Source organism: Rhamphochromis longiceps, linkage group LG23 (genome assembly GCF_057381845.1).
Source record: "Rhamphochromis longiceps isolate RC_006_pf linkage group LG23, R_longiceps_female_GT1.1, whole genome shotgun sequence".
Classification (NCBI taxonomy): Eukaryota; Metazoa; Chordata; class Actinopteri; order Cichliformes; family Cichlidae; genus Rhamphochromis; species Rhamphochromis longiceps.
The window spans coordinates 2,693,691-2,712,355 of record NC_140578.1 but is presented as its reverse complement, the minus strand read 5'-3'; the positions used below and the strand labels follow the sequence as shown (position 1 = coordinate 2,712,355).

The following is an 18,665-nucleotide window of genomic DNA, read 5'->3' as shown; positions in this document are numbered from 1 at the left end:
CAGCACAGTACCTGTAATACCTACAGCATGTTCTAATCGCTCTAATAGGATATTATGGTCGACAGTATCGAACGCTGCACTGAGGTCTAGCAGGACAAGCACAGAGATGAGTCCACTGTCAGAGGCCATAAGAAGATCATTTGTAACTAGGGCTGAATGATATATCGCATTTGCGATAATATCGCGACATGATCAAGTGCAATTTTCTAACCGCAAAGGCTGCAATTATACTCTGGACATGTCCAAATTCATGGGCTGCATCCTCCTGAGGCCGCATTTGTAGACCGATTACGTCACAGCGACGCGCCGAAGGCTGTCCAAATTACTACCATATCCCAGAATTCATAGCGCGGCCCAGCCAAACTCCAGTTTCCAACAATGGCGGCCGCTACTAAGTTTTAAAATTACTCATACTAATCTTTCTGGGTCACAAAATAAACTTTTAAAATATTTTCAGGCGAGAAAGTAGTTGTGTAAACATCAAATATCTGCTCGGTTTATCAAGATATCCCATATTTGCAAAAGTGCTTCGACGTTTTCAGAGGCGTCTGCTACCCACCAGCTCGACAGCTAGCCGGGACCTCGAGGGTTACTGATGCGGCCGAGAACGGCACAACTCCCGGCACATCATTTTCAGATCACCGCGGAGTTTCGCTGCTCGGGTTAAACGTGATATATAAGTCACTTAGACAACCTAAAAATGTTATTGTTGGGCTTTTTTCAGTGTTTTGTTTGTTCGTGAGTAAATCGGTTTGGCTGAGATTAAAGTTATTAGATTAGATAAAATAAAACTTTATTAATCCCCCGGGTGGGTTCCTCCTTGGTTTTCACACAGCTGACTAAACGTCAAACAGAAAACTTATTAAACAGAAGTATGAGACAGTCGAGAATTTACGCCAGTGTCTGGTTATATTTTAGATAGCAAGAAGCAGACGGCCGAGTTTATTAAACTCCACCGAGACAGCGGTGACGCTAATCAGAAGGCTAGACCGTCCAATTTCACGCCTTTAAAATTTAAAGGTGTGTTTGTGTGTGTGTTTATACAATTGCTATTATGTTTGCACTTTATGTGTAATGTTACTGACTGCAGAGATCAGTAAGATGTGTGTATTTTTTATTTATTAGTTTTATTTATTTAATATTTTTTAATTGAATGACTGTCTAGTAGTTCACAGATGTCGAAAAACTGAGTGTGGTAAAGCCACTGATTTTGTTTATGTATATTTCTGCAATCTGCACATTGTACTGACTTTCATTTTAATGTTTACACCAGGGTTCCTTGTCAGCACTTTATGCTCAGATGTTTGTAAGCTAAAAATAAACTATTGTGTATGTTCAAATATACTGTTGTGATTGAAGAAGTTAAATAAAAATGTCAGTCATCAATTCATGCATCACCTCATGTCATCATAACAGAGGTCTGTCTTCCAGGAAAGAACAGTTTAAAATTAATGTAATATAGTATTGGCCATACTATATGATGTATTGCTTGTCTTTGTTTAATAATACAGAAGACAAAGACCTTAAAAAATAATCGCATATCGCATCGCAATCGCAATATTGGGGCAAAAAATCGCAATTAGATTATTTTCCATAATCGTTCAGCCCTATTTGTAACCTTCACTAAAGCTGTTTCTGTGCTGTGATGAGCTCTGAAACCTGACTGAAACTCTTCAAATAAACCTCTGCAGATGATCTGTTAGCTGTTTGACAACTACTCTTTCAAGGATATTTGATATGAAAGGAAGGTTGATGAAAGTGCTAAAAAATAGACATCTCTCTCTCTCTCTTTACTCTGACATTTAACTAATTCAAAAAATATTTCAATATTTATTTATCTAAAAAAAAAAAATTACTAAATTGATGTTCAACAGTAAAAAAAATGTTTTATGTTTTTTTTTCCCCCTAAAGTGTAAATATCTGGTTTAAACAGTGAATATACTGCTGTGTATTGAAATTCCTCTTGTTTTGCATAGAAATATACTGAACAACATACAAAGCATAATATATAAAATAACATCTACCTGAGTTATTTCTTTGAAAGAAGCCCCTTATGTCCATTGTTGTGGTCATCAGTACATAACTGAAACCGATTTAGAGTGCTTTATTTAGCCGTGGAGGGTAACAACTGAAAATATGAAATAAACATACATGTAAGCTAAGACTGAAAAAAACAGCATTGTTGTTGTTCGGCTTTTCATTTCGCCATTTGTTGATTCACTCGAAGAGCAAGTAACGTAATATGGGTCAAGTGATCAGTTTGATATCAATCTTTTGTGATACACCGTCATATTTACATTATTTGTACAGTAGGAATGATTTGCTTTGGTACCTGGTCAAACTTAAGCTCTCCTCTGTCTGCACTTCTACAGAAAACTCGCAGGCAGCAGCTTCTCCCCCCTCGCTCACGTGCGTAAGTGCTGTGCTCAGTCGGCTGAGCTCGGATCATACCAAATTTAGGGGGAATTTGCGCGCTATGTGCCTCAAATATTGTGTCGTTTTTTATACAGTTGTCAGTCAGGCATCTAACTGTGAAATAAACTAGATTCCAAAAAACCCTGGGCTTCTGAAACAACCCGGGCTTAAGCCCAGTAAGCCTCCCTACCCGCTCTGCCGATGATTTACAGCCCCAGGACAAAGACGAAAACCACGCAGAACACTGAACCGTTTATTAAGAGAGTGAAGATGGACAACTGGACAGCGGCTCTGCTCACTGGTGTTACCTGCATTGTGGGATACCTGGTTGTGCGGGTGAAAAAGATCAACAGCCTCCGACAGGCAGAGGAAAAGATCAAGAGAGCCAGAAACAGGAGAGATGAGAGCTTGCAGCGGGCAGAGCAGGCGGTGCTCCGGTACAAACAGTCGGTGAGAGTTCAGAGCTTTAAACACTGAAATGTTTAACTTTTTCTTTAGATAGAAATCAAAACAAATTATGTGCTTTTAGTTCAGACCTGGCACTGGTGTCAAGCCAGCCTCCAATTCAAGCATTGCAGTCAAGCCAGCCTCCACTTTGTTTTACATTCCCTGTGTATTCAAAGTATTATGGCAAAAGATGTTGAAACCTGATTTCAAAATAACATGTCAATATTAAAGCCATCTCCTTTTGGATTTCAAAGTAAAAGCCCTGTGAATTTTCATTTTTGAACTTCTCTTTCAATGACTTCAGAATGCTCTTTACTCATTCACTGCCATTGACGTCTATAGACGTCAATTGAAAAACTTACGTTGACTGCCATTGACGTCTATAGACGTCAATTACGTTTTTCAATGGGAGGGGCTAGAATACAACCTCGGGCAGCTTGTCAGTGAACATCAGACTGCTTGAAATGTATTTTTCACAAAAAGCTCGTTTTCTCCCTTTTTGTGGTCAAAACAGGCATTTTTGGTGGAACCCACCTCTCTTCTACAGCTGATTACTAAAGAATGGAAAATGGTAGAAACAAGCTTTTTTTTTTTTGGATGGAAGAAGAGAGTCTGTTCTTCATTTTGGTCGGTTCAGCGTTTATATGATCATAACACACAGTTTTCTGTGGCTCTTCAAAAATGAGTAAAAATGCTCAAAAACCCTGGCAGTGAATGAGTTAAAAGCAAAAGTCATATTTACAAAGACTAGTTGCATTTTATATCAACACTATCCAACCACAGAAATCTGAAATTGCCCATATTTGACTTACTCTTCTAACGATTTCAAAATGCTCTAAAAAGAAAAATTCTTGTTTCCACAGGATAATTTCACTCTGTATTTACAGTATAAAGCCCCACAGTGATACCATGTCAATATCAAGTCAGTCTGATTTTACTTTCCAAAGTAATTGAAATTGATATGGTAACATCGTGAGGTTGTATACTGTTGATCTAAGGTGAAATTATCCTGTGGAAACAGGATTTTTTCTATTTAGAGCATTTCAAAATTGTTACAAAAGTAAGTCATATACGGGCAACTTCAATGGGCCATTACCTGCCATGCTGGCAGGAGGGCTTTTAAACATGAGCATTAAAATAAAAGTTAAAAGCACACCAATAATATGCAGCTATTCTAGGTCGTTTGTTTGATTTTGGTCCATATTGACACAATAGCATTACCAGTTGCAGTTGATTTGTTGATTGCACATCAGTGATGTAAATCTCCTGTTCCACCACATCCTAAGGGTGCTCTGTCAGATTTAAATCTGGTAATTGTGGAGACCATTTGTTAGGGAAAATGTTCTAAAACACTTCTTCAGTAAAGACTCAGAGAAGAGAAACACACAGAACTTCTTGCTAGCAAGGGCAGCCTCCAAACTGAGACTCGCGCTGAGAAACTGCCCCGGTCTTTATTTTATACTTCAGTGTGTGTGTGTGTGTGTGTGTGTGTGTGTGTGTGTGTGTTGCTGATCAAAGGGTCATATAACATGAAAGCACAAAAGGTACATCCTTGGTCACAAAGACGGTAGTCTCCCCCACCCTAGATGGTTCACCCTAGATAACACGGTGAGGAAGTCCAGCAGTTAAAGCACTTAAACTAAAACAGACATAGCTACGTTAATCCTACCGTAAAACGATAAAACAAGGTACGAACTCTCATGCTCCCAGGACGTGGGGGTGCATTCCTGGAGTGCACACCAAGCCTGCAGCCTGTTAGAGATCACACATCCTGTCACTACACAATTAATTATATGCCTCTAAGCATACATGGTTAAATATTTCCTAATACAAATAACTACATGCAGTATTCTACCATATGCAAACTTATATCACTAAAAGATTATACTGACTACTAAATACAATTTTCCATTGACACCATTTAAGCACTGTGAATTGTCATTGTCACGTTTGACAGAGTTTGTAAAGAAGTGGAAAATCTCTACATTCATATGCTTTTATTTGTTTGCTGCAGCTTTTTTAATGACATAATGATTCTGTGTGGGTCTGTGTCTTCTAGCATCCGACAACCGACTCTGCTTTCATCCTGACACTCTCCCTGTCTGAGCTGACACAGCAGCTAAAGGAAGGCTCACTTACCCCCGAGGATGTGCTTTACTCTTACATGGAAAAGGTTCAGTATCCAACATGACACAAATCTTTCATAATAGCTCAAATACACCAAAAGGTTCAATGTTTCCAACAAGAGTTCAATATTTTACAGAGTGATTACAAAGATCAAGGTCCCTTCAAGGTAGATAAGTTAATCTCAAACTGTCTGTGCTTGTTTCCTTTCCAACAGACTCTGGCTGTAAACAAAAAGCTGAACTGCTGCACTGAAATTTTGCTGGAGAGTTTGGACCAGCTGACAACTGTTGGCTCCAACAAGGATGGTCTCTTGTACGGAGTTCCAGTTAGCATTAAAGAAAATCTTGCATTTAAGGTATTACAAAGGTTAAATAATGCAAATATCAATTGCAGGCCTTCTGGTCAGTATTTCTAACTAATTTCTATGTTATGTCTAACTTATAGCATTCCCAAGCATTATTATTCACATCTTTGAAGCACCATTATCATCTTTTTTCTTCTTTCTTTCTCTTTTTTTTCACAACACAAGAATCATGACTGTTCTTGTGGTGTGATCATTAACCTGGACCAGCCCGCTGAAAAGGACAGTGTGCTTGTTCAAGTCCTGAAGAAACAAGGAGCTATTCCCTTTGTGAAAACCAACTTGCCTCAAGGTCTTTTGAGGTAAATCTTTTATCGGTGATTGACATAAATCTAGAGCCAATTTAAAAATACCGGTGTCTGCCATTTCTGCCCGTCAGCCTCCTAGATGCACCTATGGCATAAATTTGAAAATCCGGGTAATTTTTAGAAAAGCTGACCTATGACCTTAAGGGCGAAGTCATTGAGATTCAAAGTCATCCAAGATTTTTAGAAGATACACCAATTCGAAATTCCTATGTCACCTCACTTAATTCTGGAGTTATCACATTCACAAACTTGGGTATCCACTCTGCCCACCTGGAGGGGTGATGACAATACCCCATCTGCCTTTTATGTCTGATGTGGTTAAAACTCAGTCAGTTGTGTTTGCTATTCCACATGTGCATAACATGCAAAGACTTCTCACCTTCTTGTCTGTTCAAATTCAGCTGTGACTGCAGTAATCCTATTTACGGGCAGACTGTGAACCCTCATAACCCCCAGAAGACCTCTGGAGGTTCAACTGGTGGGGAGGGGGCTCTCATCGGGGGAGGGGGCTCCCTGCTTGGTATAGGCACTGATCTAGGTGGCAGTATCCGTATTCCTGCATCCTTCTGTGGAATCTGTGGTTTCAAACCAACAGCGGGTCGGCTCAGGTGGGTCTCATTCAGTCAGTTTCCTGGAAAATTATTATACATTGCTGAGAAAAACTTTTATCTCACCTTTTGTGTAATGATTAGTTCACAGGGAGTTTGTCCAACTTATCGAGGGCAAAAGTCAGGTAAGTGACATATCTACTTAGTAGGGGTGCAACGATACACAAAATTCACGGTTCGGTTCGGTTCGATACTTTGGTGTCACGGTTCGATATTTTTTCGATACAAAAAAAATGTTCATGCCTTTTTAATTTGTCATTTATTAAAATTATAAATATATATTTTAACTCAAAAGTACAGTTTTTAAATTTAACCCTAACCCTAACCCTTGTGCGTGTTTTTTATTTTGACAGCGAATGCGCACCTGCAGACCACTTATGTGCAGCCCTGGTTATTTAGCTCATCATATCACAGCCACAGAAATTCTTTTGTCCATGAAACCATAAAGCTGCACTTTCTTTTTGCCTTATAGTCTGATTTGTCATAACTTCTCCGTTTTGTGGTAAGCTTTTCTTTGGCTGTCACTTCTTCACCCTGACCTGTCTTATTTGGCTCAGCAGAACTGAAATATATATCCTGCTGCTCTTACACAGGCACTCACATAACGCTCAGCGATTCTCTGCGCGATCAACCTCTCATATGTTTAAGCTTGCTGCGGGAGATTTCACTTGTCATGTTTGCGTAGTAAGCTAACGATTGATAAGACGATGTCAGAGGAATTGGTGCACAAATTATCGTCACTCACCAATCAGTGCTGTCACTCTCTATACACAGTTTGCGCGATTGCAAAGTGAAAGCAAAAAAACAAGCGCAAATTCAAACGCGATTTCAATATGTCACATATTGACAGTGGCTCACCGATGCCAATGACATAATTACCCAGGTACATTTCTGAAAGAATGCAAAAGCATTGACATATATTTTTCCTTCCTACGATAGGCCGACGGGCAGGGCAGAGATAGATTTTGGTAGCCCGACTGGAAAAATCGCTAGCCCCGGGACGTCGGGCTAGCGATATTGCGAGCCCTGTATCTGATTGAGGAATCACTCATCTTTGGAAAAGAGAGTTTATTACAGAGAAATGGCTCTTTCCAAAATAAAAGCTATACTATCCGCTTCTTCTGGGCTATATTCTCAGCAGCATATTAAACATATCAGGTCCCCATAAGGAGAATCATGTGCTAACGGCTGTCTAAATGACTCGGTTAAAGTTTGTAGCATACGCGCTTGTTGTTTTTGTCTGCTTCCACTTGTCTTTGCACTAGGATGATGTCGGCGTAAATGTGCAGTCATATTCGTTGTGTTCCCACTAGTGCTGTCAGGTTAATCTCGTTGAAATGACCTTAACGCCACAACACTGCAAATCTCCGTTAACGAGCTACCCCTGATCACCCGTGCATGGGGCTAGACGGCCAACACGTTAACGAGCTAACTGCGCTAACGCACTAGTTCCCAGCCATGTAATTGAGCATTGCGTGGCACATCCAACATACTGTTTTACTTTAGTCCATGACTCGCTTACCTTCAGGGTCATACGTCACATGAAAACCAAAATAGTTCCAAAGGCCAGATCTGAATGAGGGTGGGGGAGATTCAATTTGCCATGTTGCAAGGAGAGCTTAACTTCTGTCTCGCTAGCTTGCCCTGCGCTCTTCCTTCTGACGATGCTGTCTGTGTTGAGCGCTCAGTGGATCTGCGCTCAAAAGTGCAGCCTAGGCGGAGTAGTCGAACGCAGATTCACTGAGCGCTCAACACAGACAGCATCGTCAGAAGGAAAGCTGATAAAATAAATTACAAATTTTGTATTGTTCAATACATATGCGTACCGAACCGAGAGCACTGTATCGAACGGTTCAATATCGATACGAATATCGTTGCACCCCTACTACATATATACAGAGTCAAAATTGGGATACTGATAGACAGTCCTGGGAAAAAACAGTCAGGGAATTTTGTTTACTGCTTCTTGTTTCATGTTAAACTAGTGCTATCTTCACCTGGACCCATGGCAAGAGATGTGGACAGCCTGGCTCTGTGCATGCAGGCACTTCTTTGTGACCACATGTTTTCTTTGGACCCCACTGTTCCACCATTACCTTTTAACATGGAGGTGTGTCTTGTACTGTGGGATTCATGTCACTTGTTGATAATCCTTTGTTGTAATTGCCTGTGCATATATATGCATAAATGGTCTCATTTCATGTGAGCATTAAAAACAAAAAGTGATTCCCTCTTAGAGATACAGAACCACCAAACCTCTAAGGATTGGTTGTTTGGAAAACGATGGCTACATGCATCCATCTCCAAGCATGGCCCGAGGCGTTAGAGAGGTGAAAGCTCTGTTAGAGCAAGCAGGACACACAGTAAGACGTCACCACACACACACACACACACAAACAAAAACAAAAACATATAACAATCATTTTCAAGTCATGTTTTTTAATGTTGGCTTTTGTTTCTCTAGTTGGTCCCTTACCATCCACTGAAGATGGATGAAATTTTCCCTGAACTAATGGTAAAGGGTTTTTTAGCAGATGGAGGTACCAGCCTGTTAACCAAACTGTGAGTTTTTTCTTTTAACAGTTTAGTTAATAGGTTTTTAATACCTAGAGATGCTGCCATTGTCTTCTTGAGCACACGATGGTGTTGACTGGTTTTGAAACTATTCCATTAATTAGTTAAGTATCTCAAAATAGGCTTTTTTCTTATGTGCTAATGAGCCCTTTCTTTTTAGGAAGGGGGGACCCGAGGACCCTTGTCTGAAGGGACAGTTTCATCATTACCGTCTTCCTAAGTGGTATAAGACAATCCATTCATTTCTGCTCAAATCTAAGGTAAGCCCTCCAATTCTGTGACAGACACATACAAAAATAGTCAAATAGATGGTCTGTTTATTTAAATCACCGGATTGAGTGATTTAGCAGAATAATGCATACCTATCTATCTATCTGCAGTCTCCTCGTGTCTCTGCCAACATGAGGGCTCTTTGTGGAGTTCGGTGAGAAAGTATTCTTGAAATGTTTTATTTGTACTTCATCCTTTGTTAGATTTTCATATTATACATGTTCTAGGAATGATATGCTTCATTTTTAGATCTGTTCCTGAGCTGTGGAAGCAACATGCTGCTGTTGAGGTACTGTCAGCTGATGATGCATGGTCACGTATGAAAATCTGAAGATGAAATTGAGATTTCCTGTGTTTTCTTTAGGACTACATTCAAGAGACAATAGCACATTGGAGGAGCTGCAACATCGATGTACTGCTGTGCCCTGTGATTGGACCAGCCTACAACTTGTTTTACTGTAGCAAAATTCCAAGTATGATACACTGAGTACAAGTGACAACATAGTGTTCTGTTTATCACAGTTTGTCCAATTTCAGCCACAAAACACTTGCTGATAAACTCCCTGTTAGAGAATGGATTATTTTTTGTGATTTTGCATTGAATCACAGCACAACTTTGACTCTTTGATTGTAACTGCTTTTTTTAACATTACTTTGGCAAGAGCAGCCTGACAGCCTGGACAAATAAATTTCAATATTAATTATTATATTGAATATTAATAAATATTCTACATAATAATATATTTATATTTTCTGTTATTTCAGCTGCTATTAGTTACACAGTTGTCTACAATCTCCTTAACTTTCCTGCGGGTGTAGTCACTGTTTCCACAGTGACCGCAAAGGATGAGGAGGAACTCAAGCACTATAAGGGCTGTTATCAGGACATGTGGGACAAACTCTTCAAAGAGGTAGGCAACATGTACCAGTGAGATAAGACTGATTGAAAACATAGTCACTCGTCAGTTTATTTGGAATGCTACACAAAGATGTGATTAAAAACATACAGATTACCAAGTAGGGATGGGAATAGATAAGAATTTAGCGATTCCAATTGCAAATCAGTTCTCTGACCTCATTGGGTTCTCATTGGCTCCGCTTTGAGAACCACCATTTCTAAGCAGCGTATCAAAGACATTACACTCATGCAAATTAATTGCATTGTGTGAGGTCAAATGTTTCTGCCTGTTTGAGGTGTATCAAAGTTGGTGTCATTACTCAAAAAAGAGAAAAAGAAAGAGGAAAGTAACACATGCCAGTGAGGGATGACTAATTGAACACATAGTGTAGTTTAAGCTACTGTGACAGCAGGTTTTCCTGCAGAAATAATCTTCTGGGAGACACAGATGTAAAGCTTAAACTATAGATAATTTATTATGGCTAGATGAGAGATATCATGTCTCCAATGTAGCACATGCTTGGAATACCTCACCCTGAAGGTGTCCAGAAGGCATCCTAATCAGATGCCCGAACCACCTCAACCGGCTCTTTCAATGTAGAGAAGTGACAGATCTACTCTGGCTTCTCTCGGATGGCTGAACACCTCACACTACTTCTAAGGGAGAGTCCAGTAATCCTTTGGAGAAGGCTTGGATCTGCGATCTTGAACTTTCGGTCACAACCCAAAGCTCATGACCATACTCCTCCCTGACTCAAAGTAGGCACTCCGTCCTTTTCTGGCTGAAGACCACAGTCTCAGACTTGGAAGTGCAAATTCTTATACCCACCGCTCCAGTTAGAGCTGGATACCACAACCTGATAAAGCCAACAGGAGCACATCATCTGTCAAAAGCAGAGATGAGATTGAAATGAGTCATGCAGGAGTTGTTTAACTACATCAGTCAAGTGAGGGTACCAACCGTCTCAACCAGTCAGTGAGAACTCTAACATACAGGCAGCAAGACTGTAGCCACTGCCCATAAGTTTCATACATTACATTCCACCTCCTGCATGTGAGGGGCCTACAGGAGGGCTGCAAAGTAACTTAAATGTGAAAGTAAGGTTGAAGTGGACAGTCTTACTCTGTATCTGATTTATATGAATATGATAAATGAATGAATATTAGCAGATTATTTCAATTGTGCTGTTGTAGACACGGCCATCAGAGTCATGTTCCTATTACACCTCTGTGAAGATTAAAAAGGGTTTGTTACTGCAATTTAGACCTCTGGAAATATAAAAGAAAGAATATAAAGTACTAAATAGTTTTTGTTTTTCAAAATCAGCCATTCTCCATTTTGCCAATTTTATATATATATATATATATATATGAGCGAAAATTGAATAACAGCTCACGGCGGTCTTGAGTTCTCAGAATTTGCTCTTTGAGCTCACGGCTCTCCAACGGGAGATTGAGAGACCAGTGTCGGACTGCTAGAACGGCTTTGAAATTCACGTAAGTTGTTCGCACTAAAGGAAAAAAACACCATCATTTCATGTAGCTACCATTTCGGCAACAGCTGTGGTCTCAAGGCTGGAGCTGAACAAAACAAATTCTCCCGGATAACGGACGGTGTTTAGACTCTTCCTCCCCTATCCTACGCAAGGCCACTTGGGTTGGCTGGAAGACTGTTTACTTAGCCTGGCAGGGCAAAGGATACTCTCTCAGCTGAACTCTGGACATACACAGATATACATTCATCCCCGCTCCCCTTCCAAATGCCTTCAATGCTTATCCCCTCCCAATGCAGACGGTGGATCACAGGGAACCAGCGCATATGCTGCAGGCCTGGATGCGCTGTCTACAGTGGCTGTCTCTCACCTTTTATCCATCCCTGTTGCTTGTCATGTGTTTCTATGGTGTATTAAGAGTTTTTCATGTACTATGCGCTGAGGTGTTTTTTTTCTGTTCTCAAACTGATCCCCCTGTTGGAGCTCAGTCTTGGGGGAGTTCTTTTTTCTCCTTGTCTTTCCTGATGTTGTGCATTTTTCCATTGTTCGGTCCCGGGTCGCTGCTCGTGTAGCTGACCGGCCAGCTACCCAGCCTGACCTGTCTCCCCAATGTGATGTTTGTCTATTGTATGTACGGTCGGCAAAGTCAGTCTCTTAATCTCCCCTTGGGGATAAATAAAGTCTTCTGAATCTGAATCTCGGTTGTGGGTAACTGCAACTGACAAATAAAGGCTATCTCATCTCATCTCATCTCATCTCATAAAGAATGTCCAATAATGGGCAACCCTCCAGTGCTTTCGGAAAGGTCATTGCCCAATTTGATCCATCCTACACAGAACCAAGAACTGAACCAGATCAGACTATTGTGACTCCAAAATTTGTCAGTGTTTTGTATCATTTCCTTGTGGTTCTGTCATTTATTGTCTCATCTTAGTCTTTTTGCAGGTCTTCTGTCCTTGCACTTATACATAATCTGTATCTGAAATTCCACAGTTTGTCAGTAGGTGAAGGCAAAAGACTGTGGTGCGTTCAGCTGCTGAGCGTTAAGTGACAGGTGTGTTTTTTTTTGTGTTCAGGCAGTGACTGGAGGCGAGGGTCTGCCTGTGGCGGTCCAGTGTGTTGCTCTGCCGTGGCAGGATGAACTCTGCCTGCGCCTCATGAAGGAAGTGGAACAACTGGTCAAACAGAGCAAGAAGTAAAGCTGCTTTCATTCTGAGTCTCACATGAAAGACTGCAGACTTCAGAGGAGACACGTTAACTTGATGTTAGGTTTTGTATTGTTGATTGCCAATTATGCTTAGAAATATTTAACCATATATGCTTAGAGGTGTATAATCATTTGTAGATTGAAAGAATGTCTCATCCTAGGAGGTCTGTAACAACTCTGTGTAGCATGAAGAGGGGAGTGCGTTCACTCCTCTACAGAGTGTTCTGGCATAAGATCACACACCTCCTAGGAGAGGTCGTATCTTCTCTTGTTGATATATGGCAAACACACGTATATCTCATTAAGTATAAGAGCCTTTTGTTCAGATGGACCCGCTAGACTCCTGGCACCAGCTTTGGGGAGTCTTCACAGGGTCACATCTTGACCTCACACAGATCACACACACACACACACAAAGGCAAGGTACTCTTTGTGTGTATGTAGACGTCATATGTTCATGAACCTATGCATATTCATGTAACCTCAATAAAAGAGTAGTGTTACGGGAGAACGGACGAGAGCAACTGGGGTCAAGCGAAGGAACGGCGTTTGTCCGGTTCTCTCCCATGCACGAGAAACATGAAGAACTTTGCCTACTTCGTGTCTTGCTTGCTGTGTAATTATATTGTCCTCAACGTTCCAGCGAATAGGTTCAAGCTACAAACCTATCACTTGAGTTTTCCCCATAAATGCTATTTAAATGTGTCAAAGGGTTGAGCATCCTCTGCACTGCCAGTAGGGTTGACTGGGGTTGGTTGTCACACTGTTTCACTTGCATGCATTGTTGATGATTGAAACCCTTATATAGGATTGGTTGTCACGAGTTTTGGGCTTTGTTGTCACTTTGTTGTAATTATCAAGTGAGCTTCAGTAAAAAAAAAAATGTACAAACAAAATGTAGAACTTTTTCAATTTTTTGGAATTGAATTTACAGCATGTAATAATGTAGCCAAAAAAACAACAGAAGAGAGCAGCTTCCACATTCCACGACTGTATTTTGAACTCATGTATTATTGATATTATTGAAAAAAAAACTTCCAGAACTTCCGTATAGCTTTTAGAAGACAGGCTTTTTGTTCAAAACTTCCCAACAGGTAACCTGAGCAGTAGTGAGCAAGGCAGTTTAAACATGTGAGAATTAAAACTGACTCAACTGCTCCATGTTTTAAGTCTTGATGCACGCTAGATAATAAAGGTTTCTCCGTTTTAGGGTTGCTAGTCTTGATCTAGCAACCCTTTAACTTACTCAGCTACTCAAGTCAGTCATGACAAATGTATACCCCTTGATAAAAGTATGACCTCTATAAACATTTTTCAATTCAATTCAATTTTCAATTCAATTTTATTTATATAGCTCCAAATCACAACAACAGTCACCTCGAGGTGCTTTATATTGTACAGTAGATACAGAGAAAAACCCAACAATCATATGACCCCCTATGAGCAGCACTTTGGCGACAGTGGGAAGGAAAACTCCCTTTTAACAGGAAGAAACCTCCGGCAGAACCAGGCTGGCCCACTTTGCACCAGAAAGAGGTCGCACTAAACAACAGCAGCACGTTTAAGCTTGATCAGCTGTTGTTAGAATTTATTTAATATTAATTACTAGTATCAGCTGATGTTTGCTGGAGCCACAGCTGTAAAGCTGCTGGTCATGATGTTGGTTTGGATATGTGGTGAGCAGTGTTGGGACTAATGCGTTATTAAGTAACGCGTTACAGTAACTACGTTATTATTGTGGTAACGAGCACGGTAACTAGTTATTATGCCAAAACCAGGAAGGCGTTACTCGTTACTGGGATTTAAATAGGCTTGTTATTCGTTACTTCGTGTGGTGGCTATCGCAGAGCTTCCACAGATTCAATAACATTAGCAAGTGGTGGAAGCCAGCAGGTGGATGAAGGAAAAGGGAGGCAAGAGGAGAGACCCGAAGCGGCTGCTGGTCCGAGTGTCAGGTGAACTGAACTTCAGGTAAGAAGTTATAACCTGCAGTCCATCTGGGTCAGATATGAACCAAGTTTAGGTGGAGTTTATTTTCGTTGTGTTGACTTTTTCGTACTGCGTGCTAGCTAGCATGACAGAGTTTCTATACAGCTGGGTGGGTGCTATGTTACTGATGTTGAACTTTATTTTGTTCATAAGGCTAATTATTAGAGTTGCCAACCGTCCCGTAAAAAACGGAATCGTCTCGTATTCAGAGAAAATATCAAGCGTTTGGTATTGAGGTGAAAAGGAACAGTTTGTCCCGGACTTCAGCTACAATGAAAATCTGATGTAAAATGTATAGAAATCCATTATTGTATTCAGTAAATATTAAGTCTACACTCAGAAAAATTATGGTTCTTAAATGGTTCTTCAGATGTCTTCATGGTTCTTTAAAGAACCATCATGCGTCAAAGAACCTTTTTATTTTGTGGATGGTTCTTCAGCTATTACAAATGGTTCTTTAAAGAACAAAAGGTTCTTCATCCTTAGCAATCTAAGTTTGATGGTGTAAATGGCATAAATATTTATTCACTATAATGAGGCTGTGAATTATACTGTGTGTTTTCTTTGTGTGCATGTGTGTGCGAAGGGGGAGGGCGGGATACCTGGCAATTACCCTTTAAGAGAAGTTGGTAGGAAGCTGAATATTCAAATAAAAGTTAGAAATATTTGCAAACAGTAGACACAATACACACATTCAAATACTGTACTTTAGTTTTAAATTTTAATAAAGCATTACTATTTTCTACTCCAAGGCATTGCTTTTGAGATTATTATATATTTTTGAAAATATAGCATAATGATAATACTAGTTATTGTAAACTTTACAAACCACCCAGCAGTATGTAAAGTCAAATTATAAAATACAAGTAAATAACAATTGCAGAACAGAATGTCAGTGTAATGAACACACACTTCGTTTTGACAAAGCGCACAACTTAGGTAAATGATCTGAGTAGTTGTTCATCACTGAGCAATTTGTTAATATGTGTTTCGAGCCAAATAAATGACAGGGAGAGAGAGAGAGTGACGTCAGAACACGTCATACTATAACCTCCCGGGAGCGGACGGAGGGGTCCGTCGTTGGGATGCGCATGCGCAGACAGAGTGTGCGAGCGGCGGGCCTTGACCTTCGGGAAAAAAAACCTCACGGACGGTGACAGCGAAACGGATAACAGTCTTCAGTACCTGCTGGACTTTGAAGCTGTGGATTCTGGGACTGTTGGAAAAGGTAAAACATTTTCATTAAAACCTTATTACTGTTTTGTTTTTGTTACTCGTCATTGTAGCTTGCTGTTAATGTTGTGCTAACAGTAGCGATTAGCTAGATACGTTAGCCGTTGAGGTCAGCGCAATTTAGTATCCAACTGTTTTCCTAACAAAACCACTGTTATAATTAAGTGAAGCTGCTCCCAGCTAATTTGAACCTTTGGCTTCTAAAATATGTGGTTCAATTGCGTGCTGCGTACATAACCTAATGTCAGCTAGACCGAAATTAAAATTTAATATATTGTTAAAGTCACTAAAATGGCGCCTGAAGCCTGTTGTGGCGTGAGCTCTGTGTCTGCTCTAGAAACTCTGAAATTCTGTAGATCTGAGCCGTACATTAAATACTCACATGAACCTGTACTTTTAATTCTGTATGAGCTGTATAAAATGCAGCTATGCATAAGAGTTTTGAATGAATAATTCGATTAGATAACTCTTTATTGTCTAATCAAATTATATAGAAATGAATAGAAATGTGACATGAGAAGGTGTCTTTGACTGTTCCTGCATAACTTAGTTTCGGACTAGTTGACAAGTTATGCTCCGGTCATTTGATGTTTCCAAGATAGATGTTCTTTTGTAATATAGTTAATTTTTTTTTATATTTCATTTATCCACCATCATACATCATACATACAAGCTAAGAAGAGGTCGTTATACTAACAAGAGGTATCAACGCTGGGCCAAAGTTCAGCACATGGTTAAAGTTTGTAATCCAGCCAGGGTGTAAATATCACTCAGCAGCCAGAGCTGAAGCAGGTAGCATCAACACATAAATCTACTCTACCCGGCTTAAATCACAAGAGCACCTCTGACCAAAAAGCTGTAGATTTTTCTTGTTTGCACAAATTAATCCAGATTCACATTAACTGTGTTCACAGCTCCAACAAAATGAGGAAGAGGAGGGGGAGAAACACAATTAGGTTGAATTACAATTGGATGGAAGGCGAGGACAAGAAGAAGGAAGCTTAGGATGAGGAGGAAGAGAAGCAGCAGGAGCATCTTTAGGGCTCCCTATGATGAGGTTTGTTTCATTAATATGGTCCTCTCACAAAGAAAGATGACTTGTTTTAGTTCACCTACTTCCTGTATTAAATAGTGATGTGCAAAATGTTGTGAAAAACCATGGAGCAGGTATGTATAGTGCATCTGCAGGTAAATGAACATCAAATCTCTAAGACAGACTGAAATCTGTATATTTATCACCCTTATGATAAAACCCACGTCAGCCATTGGTTTATGGACTTTGTATTTTGAAGCCTCAACATTTACATTATTGCTGTTGCTATGTTGGGACCATATTAGGATGAGGGATCAGAATCTGGAGTCATGCACACTATTATTTCATTTAGTGTGTATCCATAAGATTCGTACAGCAGATCCAAGTTGTGCCTTGAAAACAGGAAAGTCGTCTGCATAGAGGAGAACTGTAATAGCAGGCTTGTACAAAGTGAGGCTTTGTGCACTCGTTTTACTTCTGTCACCCTGTTTTGATGCAGATTTCACTTGAAATCAGGCAAGAACTGGACTTATTTTTTATAATGTGTTCTTGTGAATTAATTGTGTATCGCATATGTTTGATTTGACTTTCTGCAAGACAACAGTCGTCCACTGGCCAAAAAAGTTTTCCAAATACCTCCACGTGATCAAGCCTGGATTTAGAAAAGAATAGCACAAAAAATCTGCACCTCCTGCTTCAGATGAAATTTGTGTTTCTGTGTTCAGAGGCAGCGGTGAGAGGGGAGACCTCGGCTCATCCAGCTGGAGAGCCTGACCAGGACGAGTCGAACATTAACTCAGCTCTTCCAGGGCACCCTGCAGACTCGGCTGTTGGCAACAACGAGGGATGACGTGAACGCCAAACAGGAGTCCATCACAGGTCAACTGCAGGTATGCGAGTCAGACCTTCTGAGGAGGGTTTCACTTCTCTCTCTTCTTTATAATTGACTCTTTTCTCTCTCTTTCAGCTCCTTGTCTCAGAGTGGGAGGGGTTTGAAGCACAAAGGGAGGAACTTGTCGTTTGGTTGGCTGATATGGATGTCTGCCTGAGTGAGGTTGACCAGCTGACAGGAAACACCAGTGAAAAACTGAAACAACTGCAGGTGTGGGCTTGTTTTGATATGACATATATTTGATATGATACATACGTCAGAGACATTATCCTAAACTGGACTAACAAAGGACCATGAGTACAACATGAAACGTACATTACATAGCGTAAGGCTGAAGTTCATTGATCATTTTAATCATAAACTTGTTGAAATATTTTTACTGAACATGCAAACATCTGCTGATGAAAATGTGTTGATTTATTGGTCTGTTATGAAGCTATTGCTATTTCTAATGTGTTTTATCACTTTCTGATGTTTTATTAATTAAACAATACATGTATTATTTGTTGTGTTATCTGTAGCTATAGTATTTATATATATTTATTTATAGTATAGCAAATATATTTAATTATTACTGTTTAAAACACTAATATGTGACATGTATTAGTAGTGATGTTGTGCTGAGGGTTAAAATGCCTTTTTGTCTTTTGGTAACTACAAAATGACAATAAACCATTAATATATGTCTATGCTGTGCTAGTATTTATTTTGCCCTACTCAAATTCAATTTATGATGCATTTTATTTTGAAAGATTTAAAATGGTTTTTTTTAAAGAACCACTCAAAAAAGGTTCTTTAAAATGGTTCTTT

General features: G+C 39.9%; 1 protein-coding gene across 4 annotated transcripts; it reads left to right on the top strand.

Annotated features, from left to right (window-relative positions):
• Positions 1–2,377: 2,377 nt before the first annotated feature.
• LOC146640965 (vitamin D3 hydroxylase-associated protein-like) lies at positions 2,378–18,563 on the top strand. Of its 4 annotated transcripts, XR_014909585.1 has the most exons (17): positions 2,378–2,865; positions 4,922–5,035; positions 5,204–5,344; positions 5,519–5,652; positions 6,060–6,391; positions 8,252–8,376; positions 8,504–8,629; positions 8,731–8,828; positions 9,001–9,100; positions 9,221–9,264; positions 9,360–9,399; positions 9,475–9,583; positions 9,876–10,021; positions 12,578–15,925; positions 16,845–16,987; positions 17,689–17,853; positions 17,931–18,560. XR_014909585.1 is itself a non-coding variant. In XM_085397969.1 (15 exons), exons 1-15 carry the CDS (start codon positions 2,617–2,619, stop codon positions 12,698–12,700), a joined length of 1,797 nt encoding a protein of 598 aa, XP_085254095.1. In that variant the 5' UTR covers positions 2,380–2,616; the 3' UTR covers positions 12,701–16,355. The 4 variants fall into 4 exon arrangements, 1 of the variants encoding a protein (XP_085254095.1); XR_014909584.1 differs by having other exon boundaries at positions 12,578–16,987; positions 17,931–18,563; XR_014909586.1 differs by lacking the exon at positions 16,845–16,987.
• Positions 18,564–18,665: the final 102 nt, after the last annotated feature.

Bases quoted from the DNA above. Each gene is read 5' to 3' on its own strand.
- LOC146640965 (XM_085397969.1), top strand. From the start codon at position 2,617: ATGATTTACAGCCCCAGGACAAAGACGAAAACCACGCAGAACACTGAA. The intron at 2,866-4,921 runs GTGAGAGTTCAG...TGTGTCTTCTAG, and splicing joins TGCTCCGGTACAAACAGTCG to CATCCGACAACCGACTCTGC. The intron at 9,101-9,220 runs GTAAGCCCTCCA...ATCTATCTGCAG, and splicing joins CATTTCTGCTCAAATCTAAG to TCTCCTCGTGTCTCTGCCAA.